The 14272-nt window shown below is 41.1% G+C and overlaps 1 protein-coding gene across 2 annotated transcripts in view; it reads left to right on the top strand.

Annotated features, from left to right (window-relative positions):
• Positions 1–14124, top strand: part of srpx (sushi-repeat containing protein X-linked) — a 59552-nt gene extending 45428 nt beyond the window's left edge. For both annotated transcript variants that reach the window (XM_078408692.1, XM_078408691.1), the window contains exons 6-10: positions 3218–3339; positions 4759–4938; positions 6931–7064; positions 11282–11403; positions 13516–14124. In XM_078408692.1, the coding sequence (XP_078264818.1) occupies positions 3218–3339; positions 4759–4938; positions 6931–7064; positions 11282–11403; positions 13516–13696 (739 nt within the window). In that variant the 3' untranslated portion in view covers positions 13697–14124. The remainder of the gene's footprint in view (positions 1–3217; positions 3340–4758; positions 4939–6930; positions 7065–11281; positions 11404–13515) is intronic.
• The last annotated feature ends 148 nt before the right edge of the window (positions 14125–14272 follow it).

Genomic DNA, 14272 nt, shown 5'->3' with positions numbered 1-14272 from the left:
ATTTGAAGGTGATGGATTGATGTAAAAAAGACTGTTGGGACTGAAAGATACGTCATTCAAGTGGTAGCAGGATTAAAGATTAATGCCACTAAGCTAGAGGCCAGACTGTTGGAATTATGAGACATTTTCTCCGGCAGAGCTCCCTGGGCCTGTTAAATTTCTCGTTTTTTAAAAATTTATTCCACCCTAGCTTGTTGAAACCTAACCATCTCCTCCATTCTCTTTACGCTGAGCAGATTTCCTCAGAGCCGTTTTCTTTTTGGATGAAATCAGTGGGGAATTCTGGCTGACAGATTTTAAATTTACAAGTGGAATAACCAAGGCAAAGCGATGCTGAGTTTGTTGTGGACTCTGCCCCTGTTTTACTCTTCGCAGTCTGTGGGAGGAAACAATTCCAGAAGCTTATTTTTTAGTAGAGTTTCAGGAATTGCAATGCATATTTATTACACAACCTCAAACATGGGCAGTATTTATTGCATCTATGTTTCTTCGGTGTAACTTTGAAGCCTTAGCCTTTGCGTTTGTTCAATAGGGTCTTATAGACAATGTGGACAAGAGCAAAGATCGCAGGGAGCATGAATAAATTTATCACTGCACTGAACACCATTCAGCTTGCGGCACTGAAACAAAATGTAGCAGTGGCGGAGTTAATATAATAAGGTGTCTAGATACTATTTTCTGCAGCCATGACTGTGTATAAGACTGCTATGTTACCTCTCTTGTGCTAAGTTACAGTCAGAAACAGGCCCTTCAGCTCACCAAGTCCTTGCTGAAAATCAAGCTTCCACTTACACTAAGCCTGCACAAATCCCATTTTATTCTCCTTGCATTCCTATCAACTCCCTCATGTTCCATCGCTCGCCTACATACTGGGGGCAATTTACAGATTATTCCACCAGCTTCTAACCTGTTTGGTCAGCGGGAGGGGGGACATGCAGGGCAGAAGCTTGCAAGGTCACAGGGAGAATGTACAGACTGCCCACTGACAGCACTGGAGGTCACGCATAAACATGGTTTGCTGGAGTTGTGAGGAGGCAGCCTCATTGCCTCTGGAACCGATGCACTGCAATGCTGAGAAATATATTATGCACTCTATATCTTCCCCGTTGCTGGTATTGAGTTTGATTTGACTGTATTTATGTGTAGTATTATCTGATCTAATTTGATAGCATGCAAAACAAAGCTTTTCACTGTAGCTTGGTACATGTGACAATAATAAACCTAAACCATTGGCTGTGACACTTTGTTAGGGTTAAGGGGTGAGAAGGAATGTGGAGTGGAAGGGGAAAATATCCAGGTGCTGGGATCCCTGTAGGTACCAATGGCGTTGGTGAGATGAAGAATGAATTTCTGCCGAGAGCAGCTACGGTCAGAATTGAAAAGCAGAAATATGGAAGAAATAATCATTTGATCACAGTCTGAGTCTCATGCCAATTGACATTGATCAGTAAGATCATAGAGTAGAAAAGATGCCTCAAAGGTTGATGGAAGCAGGAGTACCCTGGTGAAACCCAAAAGATCACATGGAGAACTTGCAAACTTCACATAGAAGGCACCAAATGTCAGGGATGAACACAGGTCGCTGTAGTTGTGAGGCAGCAGCTTTAATAGTTGTACCACTTTGCTCCCCTTGTGGTCTACTGCTAGTCTTATTACTCAAAATAAAATTGGCAAACATGATTTATCTTTGGTAATATGATGCTGACTTCGGCCAGTTTTAATATAATTCTTAAATGCCTTCTTCCATGACCTTCTGCATAATTTCCAGCACTTTACCAAAGTCTGGTGCAAGGTGATTTCTCTCATCCCCTGTTTTCCATTCTCGTTATCTTTAATGAAAGTGAAAGGAATGAATAGTCTGCATGTGCAGATTTAGGATTTTGCGTAAGAAGTTCTTGTCTCGGGTTGATTTTGCATCATTTGGATAATGGATCTTGTGTTTTATTTATATGGGAATTAGCCTTTCACTCTGCAGGGAATCAGAGGGCCAAATTTGGATTTATCAACAATCAGGAAATGAAAGTTTCAAAGAGATGTGATACATTTGTTAATCTAATATTTGTAAAATTACAAATATTGTGCTGTGTGTTACTTGAGAAATAAGAGCCAAGTTCAATTTGGGGATTAAGGCTTATGTACAGTTAACAGTTTATAATATCACCAGATAACATTTTTATTAAAATGTTATAAACATTTTAACTAGTGTTATTATAAACTGTTAACTGTACATACATAAGCCTCAATCCCCAAATTGAATTTGGCTCTTATTTACCTGATACCTGGTTTCTGAGAGATGTACGGTTTGTTTTTCATCTATAGGGATGAATGAGTGAAATTTTTGAGTGTGTTTCACAATTCTGTTGACAAAAGTAGTTATCTTTGAATGTTAATTAATAACTTTTCATGGACTGTTGGCGAACCCTCTTTCTGCTGTTACATGAGAAGCCATTGGAATTGGTCATTCATTTGGGAACTATTATGGAGTAATTTTCTCTGAGGATCCATTTTAACTGAGCACTCATTTTAGATACTGCCTGATCTGCTTAGTTTCTCCAGCACTTTGTGCATTAACCAGCACCTGTAGTTCTTTGTTTCTACTTTATTTAATTTCAGTTGTTGGAGATTAATCAGCCAATTAAGAATGTGAAAAGAAAAATCAGATGATGAATTGGTCTGGCCATTATTGAGCAATTTATACAAATCATTGAAATTCAACGGCATAGCCACTATTCAACCTCCCATCGATAACATCCTGGGAGTCACCATTAACAGAAACTTAACTGGGCAAGTTACAAAACCACTGTGGCTGCAGGAGTTGTCAGAGATGGGGTATTGTGGGGAATCAGGAATGTGATGGAGTACAGTCCACTTTCCTGGATTTGTGGACAGACACCAACAACACTAAGGAAGCACAACACACTCCAGGACAATGCATCCCACTTATTGGAGATCCAGGTTACTAAAATTGTGCAAGATAGCTTCCTGAAACTTCCTAACATAGTGCCACAATGTCCCTCTATACTGTACCGCAGGTTATAGACTAATAATAGTGGCGGTTTATTCCAAGTCTCTTCTTACTGCTGATCTTCAGTTAATAAATATAAGTTCTCAATAAACTGAAAATGTGCACTGTTTCATTAAGTTAAATTTAATTTAAATATGTCTTGGCAAACTTTAACAATATTGATAATCACATTTTCTTTTTGGAATAATTCAGCGTAGTACTGAAGGGTCGGTCTCCTCGTTCACAGTTTCCCGAAGGTGAACATAAAATTCAGTACACTGTGTTTGACAGGGCTGGTAACAAGGCTTCATGCAGATTTACAATTAAAGTGGAAGGTAAGTGTTTTTAATCATTATATATTTGTACAATTATCAGTGGTAGATATAATACATTTAAAAACCACAAACATTGAACATAATTTTCTATTTTTCTTCCCCTCAGTCGCTTGCTGCCTCTTCAAATGTTCAGTGGTTCTTTAATATAATTAAAGGCACAGTGAAATTCTTTTCTAACAAACGCTCCAGTAGTGTATTGCCATAACATCCCCAATTAGCAATTGCACAGAAATAGTCTACTGAGCCCGCATGCAAGAGACGTAGTGTTTGGCGTCATTTTCCAAGTCCAGTCCATAGTTGACATAGTTTTGCTTGCTCTCCTTGATAGGAATAGTAGACTCGATGGGCCAAATGACCATAATTCTGCTCCTTGGCACGTAATTCAGCACAGTAATGGGCTCCTGGGCCCATCATCCACCCATTTGCACTAATCCCATTTTATTCTCTATGTTCCCATCAAATTTGCACCCGATTCTACCACTCATCTACTTACGAGAGCAGTTTGCAGTGATCAGTCAACTTACCAACCTGCATGTCTTTGGGATGTGAGAGGAGGCCAAAGTAAATGGAGGAGACCTACATGGTCACAGGAGAACATACAAATCCACAGAGACAGCACCAGAGGTCAGGATTGAACCCGGTCTTCAGAACTGTGAGGCAGCAGCACTAACTGTATCACTGTGCCATCCCCAACAGAAATCACCAGACTATAAACTAGTCTTCGCTTTCCTCCAATTCTGGCTTCAAAATCATAAATCTCCATTGCCCTAACATTGTCTGTTGTGTCCAAGGCAGTCTTTGGCCTAAGTTCTGGAATTACTTTAGTTTATCTGGAACCTCTCTGCCTCTCAATAACTCCCTCCTTCTTCTTCAAGGTTACTCTTTTAAATGTACCTCTTTCTCAAAAGCTTTCAAAATTAGTTCAAGTCACTTATTTTACTTTAGACTTTAGAGATGCAGCGCAGAATCAGACCCTTTGGCCCATCGAGTCCGGGCAGACCAGTGATCACCCCTTGCGCTAGCACTATCCTACACACTAGGGACAATTTACAACTTTACAAAAGCCAATGAAGGTACAAACCTGTATGCCTTTGGAGTGTGGGAGGAAACTGGAGCATTCGGAGAAAGCCCATGCTGTCACAGGAGAAACGTACAAACTCTGCACACAGTACCCATAATCAGGATCAAACTCGGGCTCTAGTGCTGTAAGGCAGCAACTCTACCGCTGCGCCACTGTGGCGCCCTGACCCATGTTCTCCAGAGATGCTGCCTGACCCACTGACTTACTCCAGCACTTTGTGACTCCTTTTTGTTAACCTATAAATATGTTTGTTTTCTGAAAATGAATTAAAGACATTGAGTGACAGTGCATTTAATTTCTATGATGATAACTGTACTTTGAATTATCTTTGTTGCCAGTTAGACGCTGTGGGAAGCTCAATCCGCCAGATAACGGCTATGTCAGATGTACCAGTGATGGCGATAACTATGGGGCCACCTGCGAGTTTAATTGCATGGGTGGCTATGAACTGAGAGGAAGCAAAGCAAGTGTTTGTCAGTACAACCTGGCTTGGTCGGCGTCTGCCCCCATCTGTGCGCGTAAGTGAGAAACAAGTTCTTGTAGGATCATAAGATCATGTGATAGGAGTAGAATTAGGCCATTCGGCCCATCAAATCTGCTCCGCCATTCGCTCATTGCTGATCTATCTCTCATTCCTAACCCCATTCTCCTACCATCTCCCCAAACCCCTGACACCCCGTACGAATCAAGAATCTATCTCTGCCTTAAATATATCCACTGACTTTGCCTCCACAGCCTTCTGTGTTAAAGAATCCCACAGATTCACCACCCTCTGACTAAAGAAATTCCTCCTCATCTCCTTTCTAAAAGAACGTCCTTTAATTCTGAGGCTATGACCTCTAGTCCAAGACTCTCCCACTAGTGGAAACATCCTCTCCACGTCCACTCTATCCAAGCCTTTGACTATTCTGTATGTTTCAACGAGGTAAAAATGATCAAGGATCAAAATGTTTGCACCTGTGTGTGTACATTTATATACTTGTAAATATATAGTGTACAATGGAAGAACCACAATATATCTTGAAACAATCTTAAAGATGCAATTATAACAGAAAATACAACATGTGTACACTGCAGGTCAAAGAATCACACTGCATGGAAACAGGCCTTTCGGCCCAACTCATCCGTGCCAAGACCATGCGTAGAAACAACGAACTGCAGATGCGGCTTTATTCCAAAGATAGACACAAAGCACTAGAGTAAGTCAGCATCGATGGAGAAAAAAGATGGGAATGTTTCAGGTCAGAACCCTTCTTCAGAGTGAAAGTAGGAGTGGGATGGGGGGAAACCCCCTGCCTGAGGTGATTTGTGATTTGTCCTTGTCTTTTCTCGCCTCCAGCTCTTCGCCTCCCACCACCACCCCCTACTTTCAGTCTGAAGAAGGGTCTCGACCTGAAACATCACCCAACCTTTTTCTCCACAGATGCGGCCTGGCTTGCTCAGTTACTCCTGCATTTAGTGTCCATCTTCATCTCAAGATCATGATGCCCTATCTAAACTGGTCCCATTTGGCCCATAATCCTCTAAACCTTTCCTGCTCACCTACCTATCCAAAAGACATTTTTGGACACAGTCCATGGAGAGGGAAGCAAAGTTAATGTTTCAGGTTGATTTCCTTTCAAGTAATCAGATTCCAATCCTGACACCCAACATGCACTAAAATCTGACTGAGTGGATTTTAATTTCATAATAAGGCATTTTCATTGAAGAATAATCGGTATCTGATCAGCAATTGTTCTATGCATTTTCTTTGATTAAATTTTACCTTTGCAAGAACACACTGTGATGCAAAAGCAGAATAATTCATGGCACTGCATGATAGATATCATGCTCTTAGACTTATAAAATCCCATAATCATTGATTTTGTGTTATCAATATCATAGCTGATCCATTAGCAATGCATTCCGAATCTTTCAACAGTGCTCTAGTATCATATTGTAATGCCATGACTTGTTGATCATCAACAGATTTCTGAGGTCAAAATGTATTTGATAATGTGTTGTCTTATTACATAAGATTTTCTGAAAATTTTGCTTTGTAACTTTTGCTTGTATAAATCAAGAGAATTAGACCGTAAGTATGTACAAACACGTTTTAATGCTAAATCTTTGCAGCAGAGCAGAAGGGATGCAATTTTCATATTAAAAGACACTTTGTTCAGAAACATTCAAAATTGTTATATAATTCAATGAATAATTCAACTCAACATTGTACTTCTATGCCAGCAGAACAACACACGTTGTTTACATATACCCTTGAGAAAATGGTTCAGAGTAATGTAAAGAATTAATTTTACATCGGGAAAATTCTGTAAATTGATTGGAAGGAGATTCATCCATTCATGCAGACCATGTTAAAAACACAACTTAAATTACAAGTACTTCATAATTATTTTCTTTTATTTCACCTAGGTTAGTGGTGCCCATCTTTCACTGTTTATTGCTAGCTTCTGTTTTTTTTTTGTGGTCCAACTTTTAAGTCTGGTATATGATTCCTTCTTAATATGCAGCCATGAACATCAATGTGCGTGTCCCCACGGCAGCTGCACTCCTGGAGCAGTTTTATGAGAAGCGTCGATTACTGATCATATCCACTCCTACTGCTGCCGAACACTACTATCGATTTCAGCTCGGAATAAACCAGGTAATGTGATCGTCATTAACTACAACCAGTTCACTGTAACAAGATTACCTACAAGTTTCATTACAATATACTGACTCTTACTTCAAAGAATTTATTGACAGTGAACATATTGCAATAAAAAGGTCCCCTATTTTGTTTGCCCATCACCCAGTGTTTATCGTATAGAAACAAGGAACTGAAGATGCTGGTTCACAAAAAAACCCCACAAAGTGTTGGAGTAACTCAGCGGGTCAGGCAGCATCCTTGGAGAATGTGGATAGGTGACGTTTTGGGTTGGGACCCTTCTTTCGACTGATCCATGTTCTCCAAGGATGCTGCCTGACCCGCTGCGTTACTCGAACGTTTTGTGTCGTTGTTTATAATTTCTCTGTCTTCTCATGCTGTTTTGTAAGCTGCTATTATGTGTTTGATTGTTCACCTTGGCCCCAATTAAACAGGCTGATGGCAAGAGCTCTTGTTTTCCAACTGTTGCCCAAATGTATTGTATCCTCATGTGATACCAGTACACGTTCAACACATGGTTCTTCTGTATCTACTTTGCATCTGCTGGTCAAAATGTTTTTTGCCTTTACTCAATTGCATGCAATTGCTTTCTTGTTGGTTACACATTGAAAGACCCCTTGTATTTGTACGTTAGCTGAGTGCACAGGGTGAACATTATCTTGAACTGCTGATCTAATTGTCATCTCATTTGATTGTACCGTTACTGTATCAGTGTGTTCGACAACTTCCTGGGAATGTCTTCAACGATGTAGAAACAAGGAACTGCAGATGCTGGTTTACCAAAAAAGACACCAAGTGCCAGAGTAACTCAGTGGCTCAGGCAGCATCTCTGGATAGGTAACGTTTCGGGTTGGGACCCTTTGTCAGACTGATTGCAGGGCTTGGGGTTTGGGAGGAAGAAAACAAAGAGAGGAGGCCTTCTACCTTAGAGCCAAAAGGGTGGAATAACTCAGCGGGTCAGGTAGCATCTCTGGAGAAAATGGATAGGTGACGTTTCAGGTTGGGACCCTTCTTCAGATTTCTCCAGAAATGCTGTCTGACCCGCTGAGTTACTCCAGTACTTTGTGTCTGTCTTTGATTTTAATCCAGCATCTATAGTTCCTTTTTATTACATTTAGGCCTGCAACTTTATTGGCCTGAAATGTACTGATAAAGTAAGTTCTCCTGAGCACACTGGAAATTTATCCCTCTCTTTGGCATTGATCCAAACCTTCAGAAAGCCCTCCAGAACCTATGGGCTTTCGTGACAGGAAGTTGAAGGGACATCCGTTGGTGACCAATTGCCTGTTTTCCGACTTATCCCATGCCATTTCTTTGGGCATCCAGTTGTGCTGCTGAGTTCCGTGGAGTGTGGCAGAACAGCAGAACCTCCTGGTCCTTGCATCAGCAGACTGCTCCTACTACTGGTCAGTGCACCCACCAGCTGAATGGCAGGGGGCAAATCTGTACCTGTTACCAGCTGTATGTCACAACATGGCAGATGGAGTTTTATCCGAGCAAGTGTGAGGTGCTGCACTTTGGAAAGTCGAATGTACAGGCATATGGCACCTTCATTGGAGGAATTGTGTATAAGTCAGGAAGTCATCATGTAGCTCTGTAAAACTTTGGTTAGGCTGCATTTTCACTTCTGGTCACTCCAATACAGGAAGAGTGAAGAGGCTTTTGCAAGGGCGAGGAATAGATTGCTAAAATTCTGCCTAGATTTGGTGATATTAGCTACAAGGAGAGGTTGGACAAAATTGGATTGTTTTCTCTAGTACACCGGAGATTGAAGAGAGACTTAGAAGTATATAAAATGGTGAGAGGCAGAGATAGCGTGGATGGGTAGAACCGTATTTCTCCAGGGTGGAAATGTCAAAGAATAGAGTGAATAGGTTTAAAGTCAGAAGGGTAAAGTTTAAAGGAGACATGTGAGGCAAGATGTTTTTTACACAGAAAGCAGTGGGAGCATGGAATATGCTGCTAGGGATGGTGGTAGAGGCAGTTAGTATAGTGCCGTTTAATATGCTTTTAGATGGAGATACGGGTGTGTAAGGAATGGAGGGCTGTGGATCATGTGCAGGCAAATGAGTTTAGTCTACCGTGGCATCATGTTCGGCACAAAGGGCCAGTTCCTGTGCTGCATTGTTTAATGTTTTACCTAACTCCTCTGCCGAGCTCCCATCTCCAGCTGCTCCCCTGTCTCCTCCTCCTGCCCACTGTGAAACTACAGTGAGAATTGGGGTTGGGGGTAGCACTTATGTACTAGATACTAGCACTAGAAAATTCCCATACTGCACAGCCCGAGCCAATCAGTTTGGGCAGCTTTAGGAACAAAGAACCGCACATACAAGTTTACACCAAAGATAGACACAAAGTGCTGGAGTAGCTCAGCGAGCCGAGCAGCATCTTTGGAGAAAAAGGATGGGTGACGTTTTGGTTCGGGACCCTTCTTGCTGGTCATTGGAAAATAAGGCCCCTTGCTAATGCTGCAGTCTGTATCACCAAGGGTGGCTCATCCTATTTATATTTGTTTCAGGGTGTGGTGTTCATTGTTTATATTTTCCCTCGTTGAGTTGCGTGATTAGCTTGTATGTTTTGGAGTTTAGTTGAGAATCGGACAAATTGTTTTGTGTCTGAGATCACATATCAGGCACGCTAAATAAGGGTGGGACATATCCTTATTCGAAAGACGTTAATGGAACTAATGGGTTTTAAACAATAGTGCAGCTTCATGCTGTTAGTGATGTTATCACTGCTCTGTAGTTTGGCACAACCATTAATGTTGAAGATAGACACAAATTGCAGGAGTAACTCAGTGTTTTGGATCTGAACCCTTCTTCAGACCTGAAATGTCACCCATTCTTTTTCTCCAGAGATGCTGCCTGACCCGCTGAGTTACTCCAGCCCTTTGTGTCTAACTTCGGTGGAAACCAGCATCTGCAGTTCTTTCCTACACAGTATATTGTAGTTTAGCTTCTAGGTATATTTCCCATTCATTAGCTTTGGAACAGTCAACGTGAATTTGCTACTGTTTCTCAACACATTGTATGTAGATTTTACCTTGATCCCTTGACTATTTATTTTCCAAGACCACAATATGTTTTATGGATCTTTTGGCACATTGACTCTCTATTAAACTTATCAGCCTTGGGCACCTTGTAATGTGGCTGACCCGGGCTTTGGTTCCTTCCACAACACCATATTCCCACATGGCCTTGTGCAGCTGGAGTTTACCAATATTGTTTACTATTTTTCAAGGGTTTGCACAGATGCACTATATGATTAACCTGCTCCCTATTGTGCACCCTCTTAGTCTATCCCATTAAATGATGTGTTGTTTTGCAGAGATGGCCTGCTTTGTAATCTCATTATAGTTTCATAGGTTTTTGCCTGCAAGACCTTGCTCTTCAGTTTACCTATGTCACAGACTGTTCACCCTCAGGATATTTAAAATGAAGGTTTAGAGCCACAACATTGAGACAGGGCCTTCGGCCCACCAAGTCCACACTGACCAAACACTCGTTCACACTAGTTCTCTTATCCCATTTTCTCATTCACTCCCTACACATTGGGGCAGCTTTTCTTAAAGAGGCCAATTAACCTACAAACCAGCACGACTTTTGGGATGTGGGAGGAAACTGGGTGCCCAGAGGAAATCTCCGCAGTCACAGGGAGAACATGCAAACTCCACACAGACAGCACCCGAGGTCGGTGTGGGTCTGGGTCTTTGGCACTGTGAAGCAGAGCTGGGCCACTGTGCCACCCATTAAATCAGTATTATTTTATCATCTTTCCTATATAGAACCGTTCATTAACAGAAGGCATAGATTTATTTACTGAAAGACCTAGAGGTGCAGTAAGGAAATTATTTTTCGCAAAATGTCTGGTTTGCATTTGGAGTGTATATCTGTTGCATATTACAGATAGTATATCCTTAAAAAGAATACAGATTGCATTGCATATTTCAGAATGAAATTGACTAAATAATAAAATTAAAATAAAACTAACAGGTATACTTGAAATTTGACGATATAAATGTTTTAAATTTGCAATCCTTTGAGTTTTATATCAGAATTTAATTTTTGGTTATGGGCAAACTAGGCAAATTCTTGCCCAGAGAAGCGGATGGTAGATTTTGACTGGAAGACTGAATTATTGAGCTTAAACATATGAAACTTTGTATAAAATTTGCTTTGTACATGTTGAAAAATATTTCTTTTGATTCCTTGCAGCAAGGTATATGTGGATTTGACTTGAGACATGTGACAGTCATAGAACTAGTTGGCGTTTACCCTGTGTTAGTAGGGAGGATACGAGAACAATTCCTGACACCGTTCCTTGTGTTACAACTGAGGTAAGATACCACAATTGCAAATCGAAGGTATTTATTCACAAAATGCTGGAGTAACTCAGCAGGTCAGGCAGCATCTCGGGAGAGAAGGAATGGGTGACGTTTCGTGTCGAGACCCTTCTTCAGACTGAACCGTCACTCATTCCTTCTCTCCCGAGATGCTGCCTGACCTGCTGAGTTACTCCAGCATTTTGTGAATAAATACCTTCGATTTATACCAGCATCTGCAGTTATTTTCTTATACCACAATTGCAAGTAGTTTTCCGCAGCTTCAGGAGAGAGTTGTGTGTTTCAGACTTAAATTGGTTCTCCAAAGAATGCATCAAATGTTGTTCTTAAATATGGTCAACATATTTTTCAAATGATTGAGGATTGACCACAGGAATAATGAAAAAGACATGTTTTATCCTGAGACAGTTACAACCATATAGTCTTTTATCTGTTGCTTGTTGTAATTGATGTGTTTGTTTCATTGAACAATCTACACTCTCAGTGTAGGTCACTACAAAGTGATCGTTTTTCTCCCTTCTCCATTTCACCCTCTCATGTTCAAGAGTTAGGGAAGTGCCACCATCAGCTGGTAGCACGTCCAAAAAAGTAAAGTGCTGGAGGAACTCAGCGGGTCAGGCAGCTTCTGGGGAGGGAATGGACTGACAACGTTTCCAATGTTTCGGGTCGAGTTGCAATGAGGTGCCCAACAACACCTTGGCAAGGATCCACAATCATGCCATCATTCGGAGTTCTCTTTCACTCTCACTCATAACATCCACAACTGCTCTCAATGAGTGCATCTTTGTGAGGAGTATTTCATGCAATTCAGCAGGGAGTAAAACACCCTTTATTTCCTTGATAAGAGATTGTGCAAGATGCTTATTTATGTATATGATTGTCCGATTTTTCAAGCTACTATCTTTTTATACTCCCCGCCTTAACACCCCCCCCTCCCCCATCCCCTCTTAACTACAATTAACAAAGATAAATTTAACTCCATGTAACAAATATTCGGTAGTAAGGAAGGCAAATGCAATGTCAGCATTCATTTTCCCAATCTGCTGTTTAGCCATCAGAAATATTTAAAAAAATTATAATGAGAAAGCATTCGTTTATTTTAGTTTGGAGGTACAGCATGAAAATAGGCCCTTCGGCCCACCAAGTCTAGACTGACCATCGATCTCCCTTTCACATTAGTTCTATGTTATCCCACTTTTAAATCCACTCCCTCCCCATTAGGGCCAGTTTACAAAGGCCAATGAACCTACATGCATATATTTTTGGGATGTTGAGGAGAACAGAGCACTCAGAGGAAACCCATGCAGTCACAGGGAGAATGTGCAAACTCCACAGACACCACACGTGGTCAGGATCGAACCCGGGTCTCTGGTGCTGTTACCCTGCTTTGATATCAATTTGATAGGTGACAAAAATGTTAAAAGTTGTCAAGATGGGAAGGGAGTCCATTTAGTTTTTAGTCTATATATTTGCTCTATATAAATCGCCAGTGACTCGAGTTTGATCCTGACTTTGGGTGCTGTCTGTGTTGAGTTTGCACATTTTCCCTGTGACTGTGTGGATTTCCTCCGGGTGCTTAAGTTTCCTTCCTCATCTCAAAGACATGCAGAGTTATCATATCATCATATCATATATATACAGCCGGAAACAGGCCTTTTCGGCCCACCAAGTCCGTGCCGCCCAATGATCCCCGTACATTAACACTATCCTACACCCACTAGGGACAATTTTTACATTTACCCAGCCAATTAACCTACATACCTGTACGTCTTTTGGAGTGTGGGAGGAAACCGAAGATCTCGGAGAAAACCCACGCAGGTCACGGGGAGAACGTACAAACTCCTTACAGTGCAGCACCCGTAGTCAGGGTCGAACCTGAGTCTCCGGCGCTGCATTCGCTGTAAAGCAGCAACTCTACCGCTGCGCTACCGTGTTAATTAGCCGCTGTAAATGGGAAAATGGGATAACATAACAATGAAATAGTGTGTTTGGGTGATCGATGGTCGGCATGACCTCGGCTGCCCAGTGGCCTTGTTTCCATGCTGTGTCTCCAAACTAATCCAAACTTTAAGTTTTTCCGTCATCTATGTTGTTTTTAATTGACAGGTTGCTGCTCCGGATTTCACAGTCAAGCTTCAACATGATCCTTGTTGATAAGTTTGGTATGGACAAGGAGCGTTATCCTTTCCCAGTCACCGCTGCTGAGCTCTTTACACTGATTGACACATTTCCTTTGCGAAAAGATGAAATCAAGTTGCAAGTTGAAAGTGATCAGTCGTGCACCTGATTCCCAAAGCTAATTTTACCCTTCCTCGGAATAACTGCTGTTAGCTCCGTGAATCTATAAGTTGTATTCTCATACCTTGAAACTGCCATTAATATATAAAAAGTAGGCCCTCAAGCTTTCTGTTTAAGACTTCTGAAATTTCTGTGTAGGTGCATTGTGTTATTTGAATGTTATCAATGTGTGAGATATTGTGCACAAAGTAATTTATATCTCTTTTCCATATAAAACTACACATTAGGAAATTATCTACTTGGAACGATTTTCCTAGTTTTAGAAACGTGCCTCAATTATTAGTTTATTGTGTTTGCATTGTTTTGACAGATTAGATCATGTTCCCACCATTAGTGTTGACCATCAGTTCTCATTACCTGCCAATGTCATCTCTTGCTTGCTGCCTTCAGTCTTTTTTACATTGACCTGCTCAACCCTGCACACTGCATTAAAATATTACTTTGTGGATGTGAGGTTCTGCTGAAGTGTTGTTTATCTTTATACTGATATACTGTCAGAGAGAATGTTTTGGGTTTTATGGCTTCTCTGGATGTAGAGGTTTGCTTAGGTTAAAATTAAAACACA

This window comes from Rhinoraja longicauda, chromosome 12, assembly GCF_053455715.1.
Source record: "Rhinoraja longicauda isolate Sanriku21f chromosome 12, sRhiLon1.1, whole genome shotgun sequence".
NCBI classification, from domain to species: Eukaryota; Metazoa; Chordata; class Chondrichthyes; order Rajiformes; family Arhynchobatidae; genus Rhinoraja; species Rhinoraja longicauda.
This window is presented reverse-complemented; position numbering and strand designations above follow the sequence as displayed.